Source organism: Equus przewalskii, chromosome 7 (assembly GCF_037783145.1).
Source record: "Equus przewalskii isolate Varuska chromosome 7, EquPr2, whole genome shotgun sequence".
NCBI classification, from domain to species: Eukaryota; Metazoa; Chordata; class Mammalia; order Perissodactyla; family Equidae; genus Equus; species Equus przewalskii.
Window position 1 is genome coordinate 58,815,425 of NC_091837.1, and position 27,250 is coordinate 58,842,674.

The following is a 27,250-nucleotide window of genomic DNA, read 5'->3' on the forward strand; positions in this document are numbered from 1 at the left end:
GCTCTCTTGCTCTACCCCCAGTATTTCTTATAAACCCCTGTAGTGGCCTGTGAAAAAGATTTAGCAAGTAAGTCCATTTTCTTCTTGTGTCTGATGCTCCCGTGGATGTGTAAGCTGTCATACTAGCCCACACTCAACTTTCAGTATTTGTTAAACATTTCAGGTGTTTTTTCTTATCTGCCTTTTCTCTTGACCACCTCTTCTTCTGGGTTCTGTGTCCTGTCTCTCCTTAGAGAGGCTTATCACCCTTTGGAATTCAGTTTACCTGATTGTCTTGTGACCTGAACTCTGATGGGCCCCAAAGTTATACTCTACAGATTATCTGGCTCTTTCTTATTGTTAGTGTGGGAGCAACATTCTCTAGAGACTTTCTACATTCTAAGCAGGGGGGACCTCTCTTCTAATCATGATATATTTCTTTTATACATGAGGTTAATAGTTCTAAGAAGAAATACTTCACATTTAGAACTGCCTTTTCTAATTCTGAATCTAGTAGTAGTAGTTTTTAAAATAATTTAAAAAATAATAGTAGCAATGCTGAAATGAATGGATAGGAGCATATTCTTCTATAGACATTTTGAGTACCACAAAGAAATGTTATGAGGTGTGCTGTGTGATGAGGTTAATTGTGCATCAAGATGCTTTGATTCTTTAGTGTTATAAGAATGGATGACCTGTCATACTCTGCATTTAGTTATGGAATCCACTTTGTAAGTAATATGCTATCCTTTGATTAAATCGAATAAAAGCAATTACCACTCATTTTTGCCTTAATTCTTCTGTTTTAAATATAGGATGAATAAAGAGTATGCTATTCAAAATTAATCAAATATTATGGTGTAGCTTAAATGCTTTAAGAGTTCCACATAATTCCATAGCAACTCAAAATAATTGGAGTATTAAAGTAAAAAATTTTTCTTTCCAGAATCAGGGCCCTATACTTTGCCATAGTTACCAGTTTTTGCTACATAATAGTGTCTTTATGTTTATGTCATTCAGTGTATTTCTCCATTGGTCGCGCATATTCCAAAGTTAGGGCAGTCACTAAGACTATCATCATGAATTTCTCTTCCTTTTACCCAGCATCAAACCAGTGGAAGAGCAAAAATGGAAAAAAGCAAATGGGTAAAACCCCCAAATGATAAAGAAGTCTTTTGGCTAGGATTTGGATTTATACAGACAGTTCAAGGCGTCCTGACCTTTTTCTTTGCAAGTAGTGAGGAGACTTCTGGTTCTAGCTGGCCTCACTCTTGAGGTAGCTTAGCCTTATCACATATTTGAAGATTTGTTTTCCTCTCACTTTTTTTATTGTGAAATACTAATTTATTCTCCAGCATTTATTTTAAACCAGAAATAAATCTCAGTATGTTCTTTGCTTTAGGGAATATATGCTGTGATGTAAATTTTTGAATATTACCAAGCTTAGCTATTTTATTTTTTAATTTTGGTTTTATTTGTTTTAACATTTAACAGTTTACTTATACTTTTATATATTCTTTATAAGAATGTTTTTGCTCCAAAGAATTCCACCTTGCATATTATACAGAAAGTGTGATGCATAATTTAACAAAAACAGTTATAAAAGATTTAAACCATACGCGCTTAAATGTAATGGCTTTTTCCCTTCTTTCTATCCAAGATCCAACCTATTCTATAAGTTTATTTTACATCTTCAAGGAAGCGTAGAAGAAAAAATATATAACATGAACAAAAGAAGTAAGTTTTTATTGAAAGTAAGCTTATGATGATGCTCTTATTGTCTTTATGACACAGACTATATTAGACACCTCAATGACCATAAACATTTGCAATTATCAGTCTTTTGATATGCGTTAGAAAAAGTTTGAGACTTTCTGTATTTTCAAGTATTTCTGTAACTGACATTTACTATAATTACCTAAAGCCCTGAAAGAGAATGAAATTCAACAATAAATGTGGGAAAGTAGCTCCATAGCATATTCTGAGTCATTTGCTCTGAGGTAAGAAACAAAGAAACAAAACTGGGGTGCACCATATTGTGTGCTTTTCTCTTGCAGAATTAGTAAAAGATGAAAGCTTGTTATGATATTGGAACTGCTTTCAAATTTCACTTTTTAATCAGTGTCTAAAAATAATGAAAGTATATATACACCCTTGGGTTTTCAGCACTCTAATATATATGTTTTATGTCTATACTAGGTGTTTTTTATGCCTTTCCCTAGGTCTTTTTACCTTCAGAAGGACAGACTTCTAGACTTCAGTAGCAGAGCATCAGAAACTCAGTCAAAATTTGAGGGTATGGGAATAACAAAGCAAAGCAGGATTTCTTAGTTTGGCCAATTTTGTTTATTTTCTAGAGTGGAAATGAAGCAAAAGAATAAGTTGGATCTCTACCTTTTTTCAGTCTTTCCAAGACTTTCCTAATCTCTGTGTTTTAGTCATTTCAGTTTGATGTAGCTTTTGATTGGAGTCCTATCATTACTCCTCTCTGCTACCAATAGTCTTATTTCTGCCCATAAATAAATGATCATTCCATTGCCATGATGATTAGTGATATGCACCTTTTCATGTACATTTTGGACATGAAACAGGTATGTCTTCTTTGGAAAAAGGTCTGTTTAGGTCCTTTGCCCATTTTTTAATTGTTTTTGTTTTTGTGTTTTTGTTTTTGCTGTTGAGTTGTATGACTTCCCTGTATATTAGGTGTTAACCCCATCAGATGTATGGTTTGCAAATATTTTCTCCCTTTCTATAGATTTCTTTGTCATTTTGTTGGTTGATTTCTTTGCTGTACAGAAGCTTTTGAATTTGATGTAGTTCCACTTGTTTATTTTTGCTTTTGTTGTCTTTGCTTTTGGTGTCAAATCCAAAACATCATTGCTAAGACTGATGTCAAGGAGCTTACCTCCTTTGTTTTCATCGACTTTTATGATTTGGGTCTTAGGTTCAGTCTTTAATCCACTTGGAGTTGATTTTTGTATGGTATAGGATAGTGAGCCAGTTTCATTCCTTTGCATGTGGCTATCCAGCTTTCCCAAGACTATTTATGGAAGAGACTGTCCTTTCCCCGTTGTATATTCTTGGCTCCTTTGTCATAAGTTAGTTGACCAGATATGTGTGGGTTCATTTTTGGGCTCTCTATTTTGTTCCATTGATCTTTGTGTCTGTTTTTATGCCAGTTCCATACTGTTTTGATTACTATTGCTTTGTAACATAGTTTGAAGTCAGGAAGCATGATACCTCCAGCTTTGTTCTTTCTCAAGATTGCTTTGGCTATTTGGGGTGTTTTGTGGATCCATACAAATTTTAGAACTGTTTTTTCTATTTCTGTAAAAAATGCCATTTGAGTTTTGATAGGGCTTGCACCAAATCTATAGATTGATTTGGATAGTATGGACATTTTAACATTATTAATTCTTCCATTTCATGAGCATGGAATATGTTTTCACTTATTTGTGTTTTCTTCATTTTCTTTCATTAATGTCTTATAGTTTTCAGTGTACAGATCTTTCACTTCCTTGGTTAAATTTATTCCTAAGTATTTTATTCTTTTTGATGCTGTGATAAATGGGATTGTTTTCTTAATTTCTCTTTATGATAGTTTGTTGTTGGTGTATAGAAATGCAACTGATTTTTGTATATTCCTTTCATATCCTGCAACTTTACTGAATTTGTTTATTGGTTCTAACAGTTTTTTTGGTAGAGTCTTTAGGCTTTTCTAGATATGATATCATGTCACCTGCAAATAGAGACAGTTTTACTTCTTCATTTCCAATTTGGGTGTCTTTTATTTCTTTTTCTTGCTTAATTGCTCTAGCTAGCACTTCCAGTGAACAATTGTTCTTTTACTTAATAGATCAATGAAAGTAACAAGGATGGAACTTGGAGAATGGAAAAGTATATGTTATTGCAGTATAATAAAATAAGGTCTATAATGAATATGTGCTTTTATTTAAATATTAGCCCAAGTTAGTTTTCAAGAGCTAATCACTCTTGAAACTAGTCACAGTGATCTTGGAGACCACCTTCTTGCTGGAGGCCAAGTGATTCTCACTCATCATTTCTTTAATCTATCTCTTCTAAAACCCTAGGAAGTTACAGCCATAATCTTTCCAATTCTCAGCTAGGTTATAGCAGGGGTTGCAAACTACAGAGTCCAGGTCAAATCCAGGCTACTTTTAGTTTTGCCTACTTTTGTAAATAAAGTGTTATTTGAACACAGCCATGCTTATTTGGTTATGCATTGTTTATGGCTACTTTTCTGCTACAATGGCAGAGTTGTTTCATTTCAGGAGATCATATGGCCTGCAAAACCGGAAATATTACCTGACCCCTTATAGAAAAAGTTTGCCAAAGTTTGGGTGGAAGTCATGCACTCAAAATGAGGTCTCTAGATCTAAACAGGTTTCCCTTTTCTGTCTTCATCTCTATTTTAGTGCTTTTATTACCTAGCAGGGTTGTTTATTTTGTTTTTCTGATTCTGATCTTTAATACTGTGTCCAGAATTCCAACATTTCATTTTAAGATTTTGTATCCTTATCTTTCTGTGGAAAGCAAAAGCATTATAGTCCTCCTACTGAATTAAGAAGAAATTTTTTTTGTCTTTTTTTTACATTTTGTTTTTAACCCTTATTGGTCAGTCTGTTTTCCTGAGCATACAGATTTTCTTTCTTTCTGCATTTTCCTTTATTCTACTCTCCTGCTCCCTTTTTCCCTTTCTCCATTTACCCAGACCTGAAGTCACTTAATCAAAACAGCAAATTTGGAGCTCCCTTGGTATAAGCCTTTCAGTTTGTATCTTAAAGAAATGGACATTTTCTGTCTCATGAAAAGCTGCCCAGATATGACATCTTTGCCATCCCACATAGCATATGGCCGCCTAATGCCTTATGTTATGTGGAACCATATAGTTGGTCAGTGGGGACTTTGGGTCTGGTTTGGGTTGGTTAGTCTTTGTTTCATTGTTTTTGTTGTTACTGTTGTCTATGCTTGTGAGGAGGGCTCATCCTTTCTAAAGATTCTGCAGCGTGCACACAGTGGACTTTTAAGAAAGTGATCAAGGAGAGAGGAAAACTTGCAACTAGTAGATAAATAAGTCCTGGAGATCTCATGCACAATATGGTGAATATAGACAACAATATTGTATTATAATCATCAAACTTGCTAAGAGACTAGATCTTAATTATTCCCACCACACACAAAAAAAAGATAATTATGTAACAAGATAGGTGTGCAAACTATCACTACAATGGCAATCATACTATAATATATAAATGTATCAAATCAACATGTTGTACACCTTAAATTTGCACAATGTTATATATCAAATATATTTCAATTAAAAAAATAAAAGCCCCTTCACAAAAGGGAGAGGGAGGATGTATCCCTCAGCGCTTTGCAGCTCCTTGTCCTAATGAAGCAGCCTGGCTAGTCTATGTCCGGTATATACTATGTGTGTGCATATCAGGGGGTCAAGAGAGAGCGCTTGAGAGAGCAGGTTACTTTACCAGAGAATTCCTGGGTGCTTGGCATTTAAAATTATATGGCAATATGCGTGTATTAATGGGATGTATATTGGTTTTCAGTAAAACTCTGTGATAAATAGTTGTATCACACCAAATCTTCTAAAGGTACCATTATTAAACCTTTTCTTCTGTAGATTTAATTCATTGTAACCAAGACACTCAGTTTGGTGTTTTTATAACCAAATGAGGAAGAAAATATTAACTCTGTAGTTTTTCAAAATGTTTATTTAATTAATGAAATAGGTCCTAGACATGTGACATAAAGATGAGTTGCTAGGGTTTTATTGCACAAATGTCTACTGTTTTGCATGTATATATGAAAAAAACGTGTTTTACTTTTTATATGTATTTATATATGAAACTCTGCCCTTTTAGGAATTAATATTTAGCCATAGTTAATCAATTTCATCCCAGAAGTCTCTTGCCATCCATTCTATCCAGTCTTATCCATTGTGATCAAAACACATTGTTCTCTAACAAGAGTAGAAAGACTGACAAAATAGCAGCAGATTTTTAAAAAATGTATCCAGTTAATTCACTGTAAAAGAACTGTGACTTTGGTGGCGGGAAGTTGTGTTTCTTAACTCTATAGAAGTGCAATATGGGCAGAAATGGAGCCTGGAACTTCGTCATAGTAGTTTAGACCGGTGCTCCTCAGACTTCAATGTGTGCATCAGTCACCTGGGCAGCTGATAAAATGCAGAGGCGGGCCCATATCTGGAGAAGACCCCAGGATTTTGCATTTCTCACAAATTCCCAGGTGAACTGATGCTACTGTCCATGTACCACACTTTTAGACTTCCTACCTAACAGTAAGTTTTTCTCTATTTATAGCAGATTGATAATGTGGAAAGGTTAAGTCCACTGTAGACAAACTGCTAATGTTGAAGTGTACTCTGATAAGGAAGGTATGCAGTTGACAAAGCTTCCTGTGACTGTGAAGCGTTAGATGTAAGCAAGAATATTAACCTATTAACCAAGTGAAGGATAATGAATTCCAAAAGGTTTTATCCTCACTTCCCTTTTATCTGAATGTAATACTAGTATTTTTCAGAAAAGTGGAAAGCTGGTAAGAAGCTGCGTTTATCATTGGGGAGAACAGCTCTTTGGGCATTTGTGTCCCTTGAACCTCCTCCCCTTTCCTTCCTTAATGGATTGCTTATTTTTCTTATGCTACTTTTTGGCTATTTCAAGTTTTGAATGACATATGAACACAAAACAAGGAATCATCCTGTTTTTTTGAGTCAGTTGAACCTTTACTCTCCTTAGACTTCTGGAAAGAGTTTGGTTGTCAAATTATAGCAGGGGCACAAATGATTTGGTATGATTAATAGCTTGACTGGGAAAAGTTGCAGTATGTATATATAAATTTTTTGCCCCTGAATTCTTATTAAGATCTATAACTGAAGAGAGACACTTTCTAAAAGGAGACAGAAAAAGTCAGTAATACTTTCATGGAAATAGGCACATTAAACACATTTTTTTTTTTTTTTTTTTAAAGATTTTATTTTTTCCTTTTTCTCCCCAAAGCCCCCCAGTACATAGTTGTGTATTCTTCATTGTGGGTTCTTCTAGTTGTGGCATGTGGGACGCTGCCTCAGCGTGGTCTGATGAGCAGTGCCATGTCCGCGCCCAGGATTCGAACTGACGAAACACTGGGCTGCCTGCAGCGGAGCGCGCGAACTTAACCACTCGGCCACGGGGCCAGCCCCTAAACACATTTTTTAAAATACAAAATTTAGATAATCATTTATTATTACTCTTGTCTATACACAAATATAGTAGAGGCATTTAAATTTTACTATTTATTATACAGTTAGTTCTGCTATAAGGAGACATATGTGTTCCTAAAAATCACCACACTATGCAAATAATGCCTAAAAAACTCACATGACTTATGGGAAAAATGGGTTTAGGGGCACAGGACTCAAAAACATCAGTGAAACATTTTTTAAAAAAGAAACCTAGTAAGAAATTATAGCACAGTTTTGCACATATTAAATAATTATGAAATGCATAAATACTACAATTAAATATGGCACTTTACCTTGAAAATACCTAAAGTATGCTTATGGAAGTTGACGTTGAAAGGGTTGCAGCTTGTGTTAATTATAAAGTGGTAAAAGAAGGGTTACTGAAACTGGATGGAAATTTTTAACACTAGATGTGGGTGGCTATGGCTCCTAACACAGGGTGAGCTGGTAGGCGTTTGAGGTGGGAAGCATGTGGGTGTGTGTTTTGTGTATTCCTACTGGGCTTGAGTTGGCTAGGTACAGTTTTCTGCCTGCTTCTGGTGTTTCTCATGGGTGATATTCACATTATGCTCCAATTATTTCCGAATACATCAAGTTGACTGAAACAAGTTTGTGTTTTCAAAGCAAGCATTAGTAGAACTAACAGTGTATGAAATTTCACCGTTACTTGGAGAAATGGAACTTTTTATTTTATTGCAATTCAGCTGCACGGGCACCGGGGGGAGTAGTAGGTTCACATTTCACAGCAGCACTGACCAGTGCTTTTCTTAGTTTTGCAGCTGCACATATGGTAGATGATTATCATTTTATGGTTACAGTTATAAGCAATTTGGTAGAAAACGACAGCTAAATTATGCAGTGTTACTTTTATTTGTTTTAATTTTGTAATCTAAATATATATTTTTTAATGAGAAAACAAAAGGCAGAATAATTTTTAGTAGTAGGAGTAAGTAACCCTTCCTGTGGCTTAGTCTTGTGCCGCCCACTGGAGCTTGCATTTCATTTTTAATCGATCTCTTGTGTATGATAGAAATTGGAGCATATAGCTGAGAGATCATGTCTATATTCTGGGGAGTGAATGTTTTCAGCTACATTATCGTGACTCCTACTACTCATTAAAAGGGAAATCTCGCTGGCAGTTGGATTGACAAGTACATAAATTTAAAAATCCTCTACCATTTCCTAAAGACAGAACGTTTCCAAATTTTATTCCAGGAATGGCTCCCTAGAAATGGTGCCAAAGCAAATTTACTTCCCTGAGCCCTATCAGGATTTGGTGCAGTGCTATGCAGACTGCTCGCTGGGTACAGGCATCATGGCCCATTGGCATCTTTACATAAAACCCTTTTTTGAATTGAAGGAACTGCAATGTGCCAGGGAAAAGATGTTCAGAGTGCCTGCCTTGTTTGTCTGGAACTTGTATATTCAAAGGGAGTGTCAGATAATTGGTACATAGCACTCGTATCAAGGTCACTGGAATCCAACTTTGAATATATATCTATTATAAGAGAATAGATTTGCCTTGAGTAAAAGGACGAAAATTTTGTTTGCAGTATTTAAGTACACAAGTGCTTTCATTATTAAGCCTTCCTTAGATATTTCCTTGACTTGCTCAGCATTAATACATCTTGATGCCAGTATGGTGATCGGCATATCTTAAAACACAGTCTGTCATTTCTCTGTGGTCTCTATAGTTCAGAGACATTTACCTGAACTGGGGGGAAGACATACATAACCTGCTTGATCATTGAAAATGTTAAATCCAGGAAAGTAATATAGTGCTTGTAATCTTTATTCCTTTAGTATAAATTGGTCATATCAGTGCTTTTACCAGTTTGGGGAGTTAGTTAGCTTTTTTCCTTGCTTTACAGTCATTTTTAAACAATTATTGCACAAGTGGTAAAGGTGGAACTAGAAAACAATTCATTTTGGTGTTAGAAAACTGAATTTAAAAATCACCATAATCTTTTTGATGCCAGTTAGAGATAAAGAAGAAATTTTGTTTTGATGAATACCATAGTCTTTTATTCAATGTGATTTCTTTTTTATTGTATATAGGTAACCCTTACTTAATTCATATTATACCATATGTCATTTTGGATTCCCTTCAAACAGTAATCAAGTCAGGCACTAATCATGCAATGTTATTCTCTCGTAAAGTAAATTTCATGTTTCCTTCAAATGAAACTGGTATGTATTAGGACTTTCTGTATAATAAAGTGACATCATTCAACAACATTGTCATGATGCTCTAAGCAGTAGTAGGTTGTTAAAATTTTTTTGGAGCATTGACTTTTGTTACTTAAATGTAAAAATCCAACATTATGATTTGAAAATACTGAAAACATGGAGGAAATTGGAAGCTTATCAGTTGTCGTTTTGTAAACTGTATAGTTCCAAATATATACATTCACTCTAGTGGATAATATTCAGGTTTGTAACATGGGACTGCTGTAGATCCTCATGTCACACTGCTTTTCTTGAATAGCTCTGAAGTAGAAATTTGGGGATCACCAGCATATGTATTGAATTTGAAGCTGTGGTAGAATAGAAGGTCACGGGAAGAGGTCATGGAAACAGAATAGGTTCTGGGACGTTGTCCCTGGGAATATCTGCATTTAGGGATGGGTAAAGAAAGGAAAGTCAGTTAAAGAGATTTCAAAGAATCTGTAAGGAAAAAGCAGAATGAGCCAGTAACACAGAAACTGGGAGAGGAAATCCTTTGAAGAGGAACAGCAAAGAGGATAAAACCCAAAATCCGGTTGTTATATTTAGCAATTAATAGATTAGAGGATATTTTTCAAGAATGTAGTGTAAATAAAGTGACAGGACAAGAAAATCTATTGTATTGGGCCAAAAATTAAACTGGAAATCAGGAAGTATAGACAATGAGAACAGATTAATCTTGTAGAGTTTTGGTAATGAAGGAGAGAAAAGAGGTTTTGGCAGCTTAAGAAGAAAGTGTTTTTTGAGGAGGGCTTTTCTTAGGATGCACTTCGATGAAGGCTTATGGGAAGAAGCCAAAAGCTATTGAGATCATGAGAAGGACAATAATTTATAGGACGGTTGCCTGAATGATAAAGAAGAGGGTGGTCAGGAACACAGATGGAAAAGTTTGTCTTAGAAAGCATTCGTTCATTCATTCATTCATTCATTCAATATTTAGTGAATGCCAAGACCTGAGAGAATGATGTGTTGAGATGGAAGTTGGGGATATTTAACAAGTTCCTCTTGGCCATCTGCTTTTCAGTGAAATAGGATGTCCTTGTCAGATAATTCCAACATCTGTGTCATTTCAGTATTGGCATCTGTAGGGTGTCTTTTCTCATTCAGGTTGGGATTATTCTGGCTCTTGATATAAGTGATTTTTAGTTGTATTCTATTTTGGGTATTATGTTATAGTCTTATGTAAATTATCATTTTAGCAGACCTTTTCTGACATCACACTGAGGAGGATCAAGGCTGCCCCTGCCCCAGGGAGAGAAGCCCAAGGTGCCCTGCCCTACATACTGATCTGTATCATCCTCCAGGAAGCATAAGATGTCCAGACTTAATCCGATCTGATTCTTATCTGAAGTTATAGGACCACCCAATAACCAGATCCCACCTGCACTGATACCATTTAATGACTTTTTACATCATCTTTCCTTTGTCTTGTAAAGAAATAAGTCACATACCTATGCCTTATAAATTTAGCTCTAACCCTCAACACATTGCAGCTCTTACTGCCCATGGGTCCTGTCCCCATGCCTGCAGCTCTTACTGCCCATGGGTCCTGTCCCCATGCCTGCAGCTCTTACTGCCCATGGGTCCTGTCCCCATGCCTGCAGCTCTTACTGCCCATGGGTCCTGTCCCCATGCCTGCAGCTCTTACTGCCCATGGGTCCTGTCCCCATGCCTGCAGCTCTTACTGCCCATGGGTCCTGTCCCCATGCCTGCAGCTCTTACTGCCCATGGGTCCTGTCCCCATGCCTGCAGCTCTTACTGCCCATGGGTCCTGTCCCCATGCCTGCAGCTCTTACTGCCCATGGGTCCTGTCCCCATGCCTGCAGCTCTTACTGCCCATGGGTCCTGTCCCCATGCCTGCAGCTCTTACTGCCCTTGGGTCCCGCCACCATGCCTGCAGCTCTTACTGCCCATGGGTCCTGTCCCCATGCCTGCAGCTCTTACTGCCCATGGGTCCTGTCCCCATGCCTGCAGCTCTTACTGCCCATGGGTCCTGTCTCCATGCCTGCAGCTCTTACTGCCCGTGGGTCCCGCCACCATGCCTGCAGCTCTTACTGCCCATGGGTCCTGTCCCCATGCCTGCAGCTCTTACTGCCCATGAGTCCTGTCCCCATGCCTGCAGCTCTTTATTGCCCATGGGTCCTGTCCCCATGCCTGCAGCTCTTACTGCCCATGGGTCCTGTCCCCATGCCTGCAGCTCTTACTGCCCATGGGTCCTGTCTCCATGCCTGCAGCTCTTACTGCCCGTGGGTCCTGTCCCCATGCCTGCAGCTCTTACTGCCCATGAGTCCTGTCCCCATGCCTGCAGCTCTTACTGCCCGTGGGTCCTGTCCCCATGCCTGCAGCTCTTACTGCCCATGAGTCCTGTCCCCATGCCTGCAGCTCTTACTGCCCGTGGGTCCTGTCCCCATGCCTGCAGCTCTTACTGCCCGTGGGTCCTGTCCCCATGCCTGCAGCTCTTACTGCCCGTGGGTCCTGTCCCCATGCCTGCAGCTCTTTATTGCCCATGGGTCCTCTCCCCATGCTACTCCATGCTATTCCCTGAATAAAAGAGCTCTACTGCCAGACCTTGAGAGTCCAAGAAATCTTTCTTTCGAAGATCCCTCGACTCACCAAGCCCGCATCAACACCAGGGAGAAAGAAGAGGCTCTACCTTATTACTTTCAGGTGAAGATGGAAGTTCAGGGTCCCCACTCAGCCTTCTTTGACACCCAGGGGGAGGTGGGTACCTCATTACTGCTGAGTGGAGGGTAGAAGTTCACCTCCCTAATAGACCTCTGCTGATACCGCTCTTGGTGAGAAAGGCAGGGGCTTCCCGAATGACCTTTACTCATTATTGCTAAAATTCTTGGCTTTCTACTCAGCTTCCTCTGACACCAGCCCAGCAGGGAGAGACACCTCATTAAAGCTAGATGGGAGTGGAAGTCCAGGCTCCTTATGAGGCTTCTATTGATGATCATGAGGGTGAAGAAAGCAGAGGAGGGAGTCATTATCTTCCTAGGTAATGGGATTAAAGCTCTGGCTCCTCATTCAGTCTTCTCTGATACAATCCCAGTGGACGGGGTGGGAGGCGGGGCAGAGGGACACCTAGAAGTCTAGGCTCCTCCCTTAGCCTTTGCTGATGGATGTAGGGGTGGGGTTGCAGTGTTTTCTGTAGTATTTGGCTAGAATAAAGCAGTCCTTGTTTAAAAGTTTTTTCTTTTTGCCAGGTTTCCCCTTTCCTTTTCTTTTAGCTAGTGAGAACAGGCTTCTCTTAGTTTTTTGTTTTTGGGGGGTTTTTGGTCTGTATCCATTGGCATTTCTGGGTTGTTGACTTCTCCAACACCCAGTCCAGGATATATGAGGCAAAAACAAAACTAGGCAACTCACCACTGTTTCTTTCCCCAGGTTGTGAGGGCCCTAGCCAGTCTATCACCTTCTCTCCATCTTTCAGAGTCTTTTCTGTTTGTTTTATGTATGGTATCTAGGGTTTTTTTAACTGTACTTAGTGAGAGGAATAGAAAAAATTATGTTTACTCCATCTTGTCTAGACTCAGAAATTCCACTGTGCTTATTTTACTTTTTTCTTTAAAATACTTTTTCCGACTACAAATATTGACTCAATTTTCTGAACACATCCTGTTGTATTTAGATGTATTACCTTAGTCCAAAAGAGGATGTTTTCCCTCTTCCCAGTGCAGACATGGGTGAATTGATTTAGCTAAGACTGATTTTTCAAGAAAAATCACCACTAGACAGAGACTAAATATATAAAGTTGCTGCTTCCTAATGGAATTGCTTAAAACAGTCAAAAAAAATAGAATAGAAATCAGCTTTAACTAGTCTGTTCATTACTTTGGAAGTCTCTGGTAGACCCAATGCTCAATTGTTAAGCTCATGTAGATAAAAACCTAGGTCTCAGGGATTGTTATTTTAAATGTGGCCTCTTGGATTAATTTATTTAGTAGTCAGTAGTGTTAAAATAGTAAGGCAAAACCTAACTCCTTGATTTGAATGACACTATAAAACTTTTCTCTCTGTCTGTTTTGGGCCATTTCTCTATAACGTTTCTTGAGTGGAGGGTCAAGCAAATAATCTCATTCTTTACCAGTTTTTAAAATATCCTTCTGCTAAACAGTCCACGTAAGCTCAATTATATTAGGAACCAGTGAAGTGAAGTTGTTCATAAAATGCTTTATTACCTTCAGTCTTTGCAGCATTGGCTAAGTTTAGATAATAAACCTGCACATAGAAGTTACTTAATTTTTCTCTGAGCAATAATTTACGTTTGTAAGCAGTAGCCTCAGTCATTTTCAAAGAGGCAAGAAAAGACATGTTTCTTACTACTTTTTTCAGGTTAACCTTAAAAATATTAGATGTGATTCCATTCTATAAGAGCTTTCCTTTTTCACTTTAGTTATGAATACTATTTTATGGAAGTTGTTTGACTTTAACTTAGAATTATTGTATCAGGTCATATTTTCTATTGCATTAAAAAGTGCGTACAACTCTGGAGAGAATGCTGTTCCCTAAGGCCATAGCTGATGGTCTGGTAATGTTAAACTGCATTCAGAAATTATGCTGTAAACTTAGCCTTAAATGTGTGCTTGCACAAGGTAGAGGATGGATATCTATTTGAAAGTAGAAGAGACAAAGCATGGTTGTTTATTTTTTCTCTTCCCCCAATATAAATTCTCAAGCTCTACAGGTAATATTTGCTAATTGTTATTACTTCAGTAGTCAGCCACAATAGAAATGTTATACTGCTCTGAAAATCTAGAATACTGCTTCCTTCTGAAGAAGAAAATGGGTTATTTCACATCTCATATTTTATTTTCTATATATTTCTTTCCAAAAGAAAAACAGTTGACCAAAAGAGAGAAAAAACAACAACAGCGTATTCTTACGAAGGATGACTTCAAGGGAGGAGGCAAAGGAGTGCGATAATATATTACACTTGAACGTAAAGGAGGAGGATGGGCTTTCTCTCACTGATAGGGAGGAAGCGGGGTACTTAGAGGTGATATGCACACTCAAAATGTGGTCCACGGACCAGCAATCAGCATCACTCAGAAGCTTGTTAGAAATGTAGAATCTTAGGCCCTACCTCAGATCTACTGAATCTATATCTGCTTTCTAGCCAGATTCACAAGTGATTCTCATGTACATTGTTTTTTAAGAAACACTGATTTAATACATCTAGGACTTTATTCCAAATCTCAGCTCACTGGCAGAGTAACTTGGGTAAGTTGTTAACCATTTTATGCTGCAAATTTATTTGTAAAATGAGACTAATAATAGTACCTTATGTTTTTTTTCTTTTGATGAGAATTAAATACAACAATAGCTTTAAAGCACATACAAGTGCCCTACCCCCTAGTAGAGGTTATACTGAGCCATCCTCAATTTCTGATGATAAGCATTTAATTGTGTGATAGGTGATGGTAGTATCTGACTCTTAGAAGAGAACTCTAATAAAGACTCTGAAGAAGGGTGAGATGGCAAGCACAAAAATTCTAAGAGCTGGAAGACGAACTGTGTGAGGAACGCATAATGCCACTGGATTAATCCTTAGTTTGGAAATGAGAAGATTAAGGGACCTCTTAAACGCAGTTTACATTTTCACTCAGAAATGAATGGTCTTATATAGCAGCAAAAATAGTTCAAGTAGACAAATACAGGAGTATGACAAGAGGGAGGTATCATTTATATTGATATTGATAGTTCATGGAGGCTTTTAATTTAATGACAAGAGTGAATCTCTTCTGCTTAAAAATAGGGATCAGAATGAGATGACTTCTTTCTAAGGAGCTTTTAGCCTGTTTCTCCTGGCTGGAGCCAGTAGGCCCCAGCTTGGTATGTTTAGCTCTTTTTCATAAAGTATTGTACACGCACCTTCATTTATTGGCCTGTCAGAGTCTAGAGAGCTTACTGTGCAGACTATTTTCAGTGGTCTGTATTGTCAGGAATTCACCCTTTTTGAACTTGGAAATTTTTAAGTGTTAGTCGTTGTTACTGCAGTTCACCTTTTTAAGTAACGTCTGATGAGGGGTGGAGCCTTTTCTTCTACAACTTTGGCTAGTTCCTGTAACTCAAAAAAGGCTGAATTGATTTAAAGCAGCCTTCCAAATGGAGAAAATACTTCTCCTTCAGGTCTAGCTGAAACATGGCACTTTTTAACAAAAGATAAATTTTTAAGGAGGTTAGAAGCAAGAGAAGATGTATGACTTTCAGTAGAAATGTTTTTGCAACCTTGTCTTTAATGTCTGCCATGAATGCTTGAAAATGTGTATCCTTAGAGTATTATATCAAGAGGAACTAAAGAAATCAAAATCCTGATCAATCTGGGACATTGATAGCCTGCTTTTTAGGACGTCTGCATATGAACTTTTAAATGTGTCCTTACCTTCGAAGTTGGAGAAATAAACCTTGGGTCTCCATTGTGTAGTTGGTTTCCTGAAAAACCTCAAGACTCTAGTGATCTGAAGAGAAGACAGAATCTAAAGCATTTCAGTTTGAAGTGTTTCTGCCCCATCTTGTTTTGCAACTCTGCAAGAAACAGGATAGAAATGCATAGAAAACTCTTAAAAGCTAGTTAAATACTCTAATTAGATAGATATCTGTCCATGGCTCATGTTTTGTTGCTATTGTTGAAGCAGAATGAGTAGAATCCTGAAGAAACTGGGTGAGGCGTTTGACTTTTTTTTCCCTTTGTAAGTGTCCAGAACACTGAGTTTTCCCTTGTTTGATTTGAAGATTTGTTCCCCTCCCCACCAGACTGCTATCATCAGGAAATTGAGAAACACTATGGTCTTGCACAGAATTTGCCATAAATTTCTTACTTTAATTAAATGGAAAATTTTAGACTTGTATCAGTGTGTTATACTCCAGCACAGATCACAACTTAATGAAAGGGTGTAAGTATTCATATGAAATTCTTGTCCAGCTCTGCTAATCAGTTCATCTTGTTATCAGTTTTTCTTTTACCAGCAATCCATTTTCTATTGCATATTGTCATTGAGTACCAAACTAGATATATAATTTGAACCTCAGTGTTTACCTCAGAAAATGTGTACTTCTTTTTTGAAAGGGGAAAAAAGGAAATGATTTTGAGGTGAGAAATAGGGCATGGTCAGAAACCATGTTTTCTTCAAAATGGGAAAATCTTGTGAGATTAGAACAATTTAAAATTTTTAATGAATCGGTATTTTTAGGCATCCTCTTGGCTAGTTTAAAGACCATATGGTCTGTCTCTGATTTGTTTCACTTCCAAACCCAAAGCTAACATAAAATTCAGTAGGCACTCTTTTACTTTTACTACTTTATTCATTCTACAACATTTTTGAAGAGCCTACTGTGTACTAGAGAGATACCAGGATTAATATAGTCCTAGGATTAATATAGTACTGTGATGAACACACAGGCCACTTTAGGTGATAGTGATATAATCAGATAACTTTAGCTATATGCTATTTACTGTATTAAAGGTGCTTAACTCTGCCTAGGAGGTCAGTGAAAGCTTGGAGGAAGAGTGACATAAAAACTAAGTTTGAAAGGCTAAGTAGGAATTTCCTAGGATTAGGGACAGGCAAAACATTCTTAGGAAAATACACAGTATATGCTGTCTTTATAATTATATACTATGTAGGTGTTGATAGTGGCAGTTTCACTGCCGTAGTGAAAATCTTTGAGTTCTGTATTTCCCTGGGAGTCTTGTGACTAATGGATTGCATTAGAGTTGGAGCCACATGATCAGCTCTTTTTACCTCAGGGTACCATGAGTAAAACATCTCTTTTTGTCCAGAAGCTTCTTTCTTTTATTGAAAATAGCGTAAAGTTCATCTACCAAAACAGTGGGGAAATGGTGAACACCTAAGTATATCAAACTTGTTTTCTGGCAAGGGTTACCCATAGCCTCCTCAACTCTCAGTCTTTAACTCCTGTGGCCTCTGTAGCATTGGACACAGTTGACTGCATCTTTTTGTTGATTGTTTTGCCCTGCCTGCCTTTTACATGTTGTTGTTACACTGGCCCTCTTCTCTTCTCTTGGTTTGAACATTTCTTTCTCCAAGAGGCTTTGCCTGGTTCCTTAGTTGTGTAGGTCCCCTTAGGAGGTGCTCACATAGCACTATATAATGTTCTTGCCATTACTTTCATCATTCGTTATTGTAAGTATGTGTTTGGTTACCTGCCTTCCTTGCTGGATGGTAAGTTCCCTGCAGGCGACAGTGTTGGTCTTGTTCATCATTGTATGTCTAGCATCTAGCACAATCTCAGATGTTAATGTACTCAGTAAATGTATTTAGTCAATAAATTTTTATTGAGAACCTATTATATAAGCTAAGGAATTCAGCAGTATACAAAACTGACAAACATTCCTGCCTTTATGGAGCTTGTTTTTTGAATGAAAGAAAGAATGAATGAACAAAACTACATACTCCCTGGACAATGTTACACACTTTCTTGTCTTCAGTCACCACATATAAAGTGATTAACTCTCAAACTCTATTTCTACTGAGACTTCTTTTCTGAATTTCAGGCCCAGGGATCCAAGTGTGCCTTATTGACCATCTGGACTAAATATTCCGTCCCAAGCATCTCCAACTCAGTGTGTCTAAATTTGCACTCCCTCCCCCCAAACTTTTTCTTTATTCTGCATTGTCTGCCTTGGTAAATGCAACTGTGCATCTCATCATCTATCTCATCACCCAATTCATAAGTTGACAGTGTCTGAAATTTCCCTTTTTAACCCCCTCTCCTGTAATTCCTACCATTATTACTTCAATCCAGGCCCCCCCCTTATCTCTTGCTTAGACCGTTATAGCAATTTTCTAACTGGTTGCCTTGATTCTAGTCTCAAGCCCTTCAATCCATCCTTCACATTCCTACCAAAAGTATCTTTATAAATACAAAACGGCTGTAAGACATCAGTGAGTTATATAGAAATAAAATCCAAACAACTTAGTGTGACATTCAAGATGTGGCCACTGCTCGTCTCTGCAACCTCTTCACTCACTCTAACCCTACTCAAGACCAGTTAACCATCTATGCTGTACTACCTGCAGTCCCGTTAACTTGTTTGTTGGTTTTATTTCTCCATGCTTAAGCTTCTGATGATCTCTCAGCCGAGGGTACTCCCCACCCTACCTACCCAGTGAATCTATATACTCCTTTTCCAGAATTCATTCGTGGGGTCACATCTTCTCTGGAGTCTGTCTTGACTTCTCCCCATGTGGTCAGAGTGACCACTCACCCTCATTTTTTAAATCTCCGCTGCACCCTGTATTTAAATGTCTCTCATAGAACATGTTATCTTTATTTGTTTAAATCTCTTTCAGCCCCTTGATGTCTTTTTTTCCCAGCTTTATTGAAATATATTTGACATACAACATTGTGTAAGTTTAAGGTGTACAATGTGATGATTTGGTATGTGTGTATATTGTGAAATGATTAGCACAATAAGGTTAGGTAACATGTACGTTACTTCACATGGTTACCTTTGTGTGTGTGTTTGTGTGTGTACGTGGTGAGAACATTTAAGATCTACTCTTTTAGCAACTTTCAAGTGCACAAGACTGTATTGTTAACTATAGTCACCATGCTTTACATTAGGTTCTCCAGAACTTACTTGTCTTAAAACTGGAAGTTTGTATCATTTGACCATCATCACCCCTTTCCCCAACCCCCCAGCCATTGGCAACCATCAGTCTACTCTCTGTTTCTATGAGTTCTGTTTTTTAGGTTCCACATATAAGTGAGATCATACAGTATTTGTCTTTCTCTGACTTATTTCGCTTAGCATAATGCCCTCAAGTTTCATCCATGTAGTTGCAAATGAGACTTCCTTCTTTTCTAAGGCCGAATAATATTCCTCTGTGTGTGTGTGTGTGCGCGCGTGGGTGTGCTTGTGTGTGTATGCCACATTTTTTTTTTTTAATCCATTCGTCTGTCGACGGACACTTAGGTTGTTTCCATGTCTTGGCTATTGTAAATAATGCTGCATTGAACATTAGGGTATAGATATCTCTTTAAGATAGCAATTTCATTTCCTTCGGATATATACCCAGAAGTGAGATTGCTGGATCATGTGGTAGTTCTGTTTTTAAAATTTTTTGAGGAATCTCCGTACTGTTTTCCATAATGGCTGCGCCAACTTACATTCCCATCAGCAGTACACAAAGCTTCCCTTTTCTCCATCCTCGCCAGCACTTATCTCTTGTCCCCTCGATGTCTTTTTAAAAAATCTGTTGAGTATATGCTTTGTGCTCTGCACTATGCTAAGTGCTTTTCATTTATTATCTCATTTATATTCATAGTTGCCCTGTGAGGTGGGAGGTAGGTATTATTATCCCCAGATGAGAATGTCATAGAAGTTATTTGTCCGAAGTTACTTTATTACTAAGTACCAGAATTAAGATTTGAGCCAAGAATGTTGGATGACACTTAAGTCTGTGCTTTTATGCACTCTACACGACTGCCTTTGTTAAATGACTGGAAGAACCTTGACAGGCCTTTTTTACATGGTCTTTTGCTGCCTTGAATGTGCCTATTCTTGGCTCAAAGGACTGGTTCCAGTTAGTATATAATCAGCTCATACTAACAGTTTGTTACCTGACTTAATGACCTTGCATACATAGAGTTGTAGAGAGCTCTTAGGAGTCTGACCTGATGCTTAGGGTTCTGCTTCTCCCATGATAACTTAGAGTGGAATAAGAAAGACAAGAAGAGACTGAATAATAGTAGAAAGAAGAAAACACACACAAAAAAAAACCAAAATGAGCAAAAACCAAAACCAGAAAAGGTTTTTCATAACTTTTTATTATGACAATTTTCAAATATATAAAAAAGTTGACAGAATACTGCAATGAACCACCATATACCTGCTACCTGGATTCCATAGTTGTTGACATTTTGCTATATTTTCTTTGCCTCCTCTCATATATATATGTATATAAATATATATATTTATTTATAAATATTCATATATTTGTTTTTATTTACATTATGAATTTATAGAAATAAATATATAAATTTATGAAGATATAAATAAATTTGTTTACGTACATATATAAAAATTTATTTCCTCACTTTTTTTCTGAACCACTTTAAAGTCGAAGGTGTCATGTCACCCCTAAATACTTCACACTTGTCTCATAAGAATAGAAACCTTTATCTTTATAAACCACTTTAAGATTCCTAAGAAAATAAGCAGTAATTCCATAAACAACTGTTATTAAGTCCATATTCCACTTTCTGTAATTGTCCCAAGAATGTCTTTTATGACTATATTTCTGCCTGAGCCAATGGGTTGCATTTGGTTGTGTCTTTGATTTCTTAATCTAGAATAGGCCCCTCACCCCATTCTTTTCCCCTATAACATTGACTTTTTGAAGATTTCAGGCCAAGTACTTTGCAAAATCTCTCACATTCCCGATTTGGCTGATTTTTTCCTTGTAGTATAATTTAACTTGTTCCTTTATTTCTTCTAATTCCTGTGAAATGGGAGTTCGGTTTACAGATTTGATTAGATTCATTTAGCAAGAATATTTCATAGGTCATGTTGCCTACGTCATACATTAGGGGATACGTAGCTTCTGGGTTTTCCACTATTAATAATCCTAAATTAATCACTTTGTTTGGGTGATGACTACCAGATTTCACCATTTAAAGGTACATTTTCTTCTTTGCTGCAAGTAAGTAATCTTGACACCTTATGAATATCTTATTTATTAGCCTTTCACTTACTGGTTTCAGTATCTATTAATGATCCTTATCTGAATTAGTTATTACACTGGGGATTGTAAAATGGAGATTTTTAAAATTTGACCGTTTCTTCTAAGTAATTAGCATTCTTCTGTAAAGAAGGGCTTCCCTTTTTTCCCCTTGAACTCTTCTCTTTCTTTTTGAAGTATCATTATGAACTGGTAGATTTTTGTTTATTCAGTTTACTATTAATTAGAGTCATTCTTTTTGATGCTCAAATTGTCCCAAATTTGGTTAATGAGAGTCCCCTTCAGGGTTGCTCCTATTCCTTATGACAAGCCCCCATCCATTTGTCTTTGAACACTTTCTTGCATTATAGTATAACAAGATATTTCAAGCTCACTTTGTATTTTCCCTACCCTAAAATGGGAATCAGCTGTTTTTCCAAGGAGTCTTGGTTCCAAAAACGAATTTTTAAAAAAATTTAATGATTCTTCATTTTCTTCTCTCATGCAGACCTCCCTTCATTTGGTTCTTTATTACATCAAGATTACTAAGTACCAGATCCAAGTATTCCAGATATCCAAGGCAAGGATGGGGGGTGGAATCTCTGCTACATCATAGGAATTATTCCAGCTTAAGACAATTACTTGCTACTTTGGCAGCCTGCTAGTAGGATATCCTGTCTTCTGGTCCTTCTCCCTCTGCCTCTGACTTTTCTTTCACACAGGATTTTTATTCTTTTATCTCCCTATTCGTTCTGCTTTGATCTTTAGTTTTATTTTTCTTTATAACGCATTTTGAAGTAAGGCCTTAAGCTTTGCAAAATGACCATTTCCAGCAGCCATTTCAGCTAATTAATTTGATGTTTAGGTTTTGATGTGATCTTGCTTAATATTAATTTATATTTATTTATGTTATTTATGTTTCTTTGATGAGGTCATGATGACTGCCATTTCTCTCATTAACAGTGTGTTGACGCTAGTGTGCTAACACCACTGTGTTAGATTCACATCATGATTTGGTATACACCTTCCCTTAGGATTTTCTACATCTGTTGCATTCTTTTCTGTCATTTGGCCAGCGCTGAGTTAAATATGTCTTCTTCCTTACTATTCTTCCTCCCTCAAAATGCTCACAGTTTACTAGCATAAATCTCTCTCTTCAGTTGAAGGGTTTAAGTTTCACTGTGCTAGAGAAGAAGGCATCTGTTTTGCATGGACATATATTTTGGATTTTCCATGAAAAAGGGAGCATTTCAAACTCTGGTGAATCAAGACAGCTATAAAAATTAATAAAGATAGGACTGCCTGTTTTTATATTCTGCCACATAACATGTGTTTAAATGAATTTGCCTATAATTTGTCTTCAAATGCTGACATTTAACTCTTAGGCTGTATAATTGTGCTGGCTTTTTCAAGAGTAAAATTCATATACTGCATCCAGGCTAATATGTTCACCTACTATAAACATTACTGCCTATGGTAACAACTAGAATAAAAAATTCTTTTTATATACATCATAGCTGGCAGAGACTCCTGGGACCACCACAAATCATTGTCTTTTGGAGCTTGCTGACAAAAAGCATGGAAATGTAAAACCAGCCTGGTCTGATATAGAGTGACTTTGAAAACATATTAGTTTATTTAGATCACTGTTCATTCTATTGTTGTTGTTTTTATGATGTTGAATATTTTACAAGCTCTTCTAATTAATGTGTTCTTTAAGCTTAGTAACTAACCTATCTTTTCACTGTGAACCAGCTCCTCTTCTACAAGCCATCTCTGGCTCCGTTTTTTTTTTTGTTAAAGGTTAATAATGAGAATAATGAAGCAATTGGTTATTTATGCAGTCATGATTGGCAAAAGTTATTAGAACAGGAATCTGCCCAGAAGCAATGATTAGGTTATGAAAATGTTAAGGAATACTGAAACCAGTCACCATTTTTGACATTTAAAACATATTATTCCCACTCTTAATCATGATGACCTGTTATAAAAGTATTTATACAGAGTAATCTCATTGGGCAGTAATTTTTATATCAACAGCATACATAATTAAATGTGAGGGGGAGATTCAGAAATGATCTGAGAGAAAAATGGGTTTGGGGAGGGAATTACCACAATGAGAAGTCAGGAACAGAATTCCCTCTTGCAGAGAACCTTTTTTCTCCCAGATACCTGCTCTCTGCAGTTGAGCGTCCTCACCTTGAGCACTTTGCACTTTTGAGGAGCTGGGGGAGAGAGTGCTGTAGGATGGGTTGCTGTGTTACTCATACTAGATTGTCAAATATGTAGGGAGGAATATGGGCAGAAAATTTCCTGATGATGGTTCTATTAATGAAACATTGACTTAACTGACTGACATTATGCAAAACCAAACAAACAAGACAAAAATCTAATTATAATCCCTTATGTTTAATATAGTTAGAACTTTCTATGTATATTGGGCAGTAATTATTTTTACCAGAACAGTAATTCACATACAATAAAATTCACGCCTTTAAAGTTTATGATTCAGTGGTTTTGAGTATATTCCCAAAGCTTTGCAAACACAACCATCTAATTCCAGAGCGTGTTCATTACCTCCCCCACAAAACTCAGTGTATCCGTTAGCAGCTGCTTTCTATTTCCCTCCCCCAGCCCCTGGCAACCACTAACGTACTTTGTCTGTCTAGATTTACCTATTCTGGACATTTCTTTTTTTCCCTTTAGCTTTTCTTATATAATAGGTATTTCAGAAAACTAGAGAAGAGGACAGAAGGTGGACATGGATGAATATCACTTATTTGTGATCTGGTATACTTAGAACTAAGTATTCTTTTCCCTGGCTCATTGGAAGAAGTATTTAAAAAAACAAAACAGGGCCAGCCCTGGTAGCTTAGTTGTTAAGTTCAGCACACTCTGCTTCAGTAGAACCAAACCAGAACCAGGTTCAGTTCCTAGGCACAGACCTACACCATTTGTTAGTGGCTGTGCTGTGCTGGTGGCCCACATACTAGAAAATAGAGGAAGATTGGCACAGATATTATTCAGAGTGAATCTTCCTCAGCAAAAAAATTAAAAATAATAAAAAAAAGAAAACAAAAACTTCATATACATGAAATAATATAATGTGACCTTTTATGCCTGGCTTCTTTAGCACAGTGTATTCAAGGTGCATCCATATTGTAGCATGGAGCAATACTTTGTTTCTTGTTATGGCTGACTAATATTCCATTGTATAGATATACCACATTTTGTTTATCCATTTATCACTTTGTGGACACTTAGGTTGTTTTCACTTTTTCACTATTATGAATAATGCAGCTCTAACTATGCATGTACAAGTTTTTGCATGGACGTATATTTTCAGTTCTCTTGGGTGTATGCCTAGGAGTGGAATTGCTGGGTCATATGGTAACTCTATGTCACTGTTAATTTGTTTTCCAAAGCAGCATTTTAGATTCCCATCAGCTATGTAGGAGGGTTCTAATTTCTCCACATCCTTGTCAGTGCTTGTTATAGTCAGGCATTTTGATGATAGCCATCCTAGTAGAAACAAAGTGGTACTGCATTATTCTTTTGATTTGCATTTCCTTGATGGCTCATGGTGTTGGGCATTTTTTCTTGTGCTGCTTGGCCATGTGTATATTTTGGGGGGCAAAATGTCTATTCAAGTCGTTTGCCCATCCTTAATTAGGTCAATAGTTTTTTATTGTTGAGTAATGTAAGGTCTTTATATATTCTGGATACCAGTCCCTTAGCATATATATGATTTGCAGATATTCTCTCTCATTCTGGAGGTTGTCTTTTCAATTTCTTTATATGTCCTTTGAAGCAAAGTTTTTAATTTTAAAGTCCAGGTTATTTATTTATTCTTTGGTTGCTGTGCTTTTGGATGATCATTGCCCAATCCAAAGTCACAAAGAGTTACTTTTGTGAGCTTTATAGTTTTAGCTTCATTTTCAGTTACTGTTTGTATATGATGTGAGGTGGGGGTCCAACTTCCATTCTTTTGCTTGTGTTGCTATTTGTTTTTATTTATTCAAATTCGGAGATTTGAGAGAGAAATTTCTCTTCAAATGGGATGACCATTGCTACTTTCCTTGTGAATTATTGTTTCATGATTTTGGGGGGGATTTATGTACTGTGTTGTTCCGAAGACTACACTTACCTGCCCTTTCACCAAATATGATTGCATTTCTGTCTCTATTTTGTTTATTAGAATCTGAAAAACAGCACTTATGGATGCAGTTTGAGTCCATTTATTAGTTTTTTTCCCTTAATTTACAATCTTACCTCTTCAGCTACAGTATAGAGAATGCCAAGAACTTCTAAGCCTCTATCAGAAATATCTATCAGACCAGCAAGAGAAGCTCACCATGTCTCTCTCAGAACTGGGTGCTGCTAGAATGCAGGAACAACAGGTAAGCATCTTCTTACCTTTTCTTTAATGGATCAGCAAGGTGTCAGAAGAGTCATTTGCCTTTTACTTAAATTGTCTCACAGTATATAATATTAGCTTAAAACATGCAAATACAGCATGTGATTGAATTTGTGTCTTTTACTTCACTCTTCTATTTTCCTTTCCTGTTCCTGGGACCCAGAGGTCAGGAATAACTACTTGAAGCAGGCTGTGGGTCAGTAGGGAAGCTCCTGGTTGTATGAAAGCACAGCAGGAATGGTAAAGAAAACTCACTGCTCTGTTGCTTAACGAAGGTCAGGTGGGCTGTTTGTTACTCATTGTCCTTGTAGAAAACACTAATAAGCCTTTCCTAATTCATGTTTACATTTTTGGTATAATAAAAGTAACTCGGTGATTAGTAAAAGCTTTAATTTGAGAAAATTGGAATATTTTACATGATTTTTATATGTGTATTAATTACATAAATATATATTAGAGTGTTTGTATATAAACCCTTATATACATATCAAGTGGTATATATCAGATAATTACATGAATGTTCAGAACCCCGCCAGTCGTGATGTGAAACAAGCTCTAAATACTGACTTCTTGCCCTCTAGCAAGTGATGCTTAATATCTTTTTCATATTCACATGAGTTTAAATCTTTAAATGGATGAAGACAAACCTTATGTATTAAAAAATTGTAGAAAAAAAACGAATAGTAGGGTCAAAGTCATTCATATTAAGTATTAGAGCAAGAATAATGTACCAAAGTGTTACCCTCCCCCTTTGAATAGCATCAGGTCCTGAATGCTTTTTGCAAACCTTCTGAAAAACACTATTGCTGTTCCACCTAGAGACAACTGTCTCAGATGGGTTTAGAAGTTTTGGCCAAGAAAACTTCAGTTTTGAGCCTAAAGTTTGGTAATAGGAAAAGGAAAAAAGAAAAAATAGTCATTTTGCTAGAAGGTGATATAGCTTAGAATTTTAACATATCCTTTTGTTTTTTATCACAACATTTATAAGAAATGGCCAAAGTATGAATGGTTTGTTTGTATTCTAATTTGAAATACTTTCTTTTGTTCTGTTTTCTCGAAACCTAGGCTATAAAATGAGGCAAAGAAGGTGGCATCTAATGATTATTTATCTGGATTTTCCCTGCCACTTTGAAAACAGTACAGGGAAGTTTTAAGGTGATCCTTGCCTATTGCTCTCTTGAGTGGGCTAGAGAAAGTTTTAACATGAAGATCATATTTCTGACCTTTATTTTTGCATTTCCACTTCCTCATTCTGCATGACATAGGTGTGTGAGAGGGCACAAAAATGGAGGGCAAGCTATTTGGCAAGGGTATGGGAGGGGAAGCAGAAGGGTCTTTGAATTGCCAGTGTAGAGTCTTATGACCTTAAAGATATAAACTGAGAGTCAAGAAATAGTCACTAAGGGGGCTCTAAGACATTAGATAAGGAGATCTAACCCTTTTTCTATTTACCTCTGAAATTGGGGGAAAATAAAATTTTCTCAGGTATTAGTGTTTTATGTTTAAGCTAGGGATTCTTGGAGGTTTTCACTAGAGACCAATCATAGTTTTAACACTGCCTCTCTTAACCTTGACCTTGAGGGGCAAAACTATAAAGATCACAAATACTAGAATGAAAATGTTGGCCAAGTGTATCGAGAGAGTTTACCCTTAAAAAGA

The 27,250-nt window shown here is 37.0% G+C and overlaps 1 protein-coding gene across 20 annotated transcripts in view; it reads left to right on the top strand.

Annotated features, from left to right (window-relative positions):
* KIAA1328 (KIAA1328 ortholog) overlaps window positions 1-27,250 on the top strand; it is a 342,992-nt gene that overhangs the window by 106,399 nt on the left and 209,343 nt on the right. For 16 of the 20 annotated variants that reach the window (XM_070629993.1, XM_008537390.2, XM_070629998.1 and 13 more), the window contains one exon: window positions 25,447-25,574. The exons of 1 other annotated variant lie outside the window; for it this stretch is intronic. In XM_070629993.1, coding sequence (XP_070486094.1) covers window positions 25,447-25,574 — 128 coding nt within the window. Of the gene's footprint in view, window positions 1-1,639; window positions 1,717-25,446; window positions 25,575-27,250 lie in introns of all 20 variants that reach the window. 3 more of the 20 variants (XM_070630006.1, XM_070630009.1, XM_070630010.1) reach the window with 2 other exon arrangements.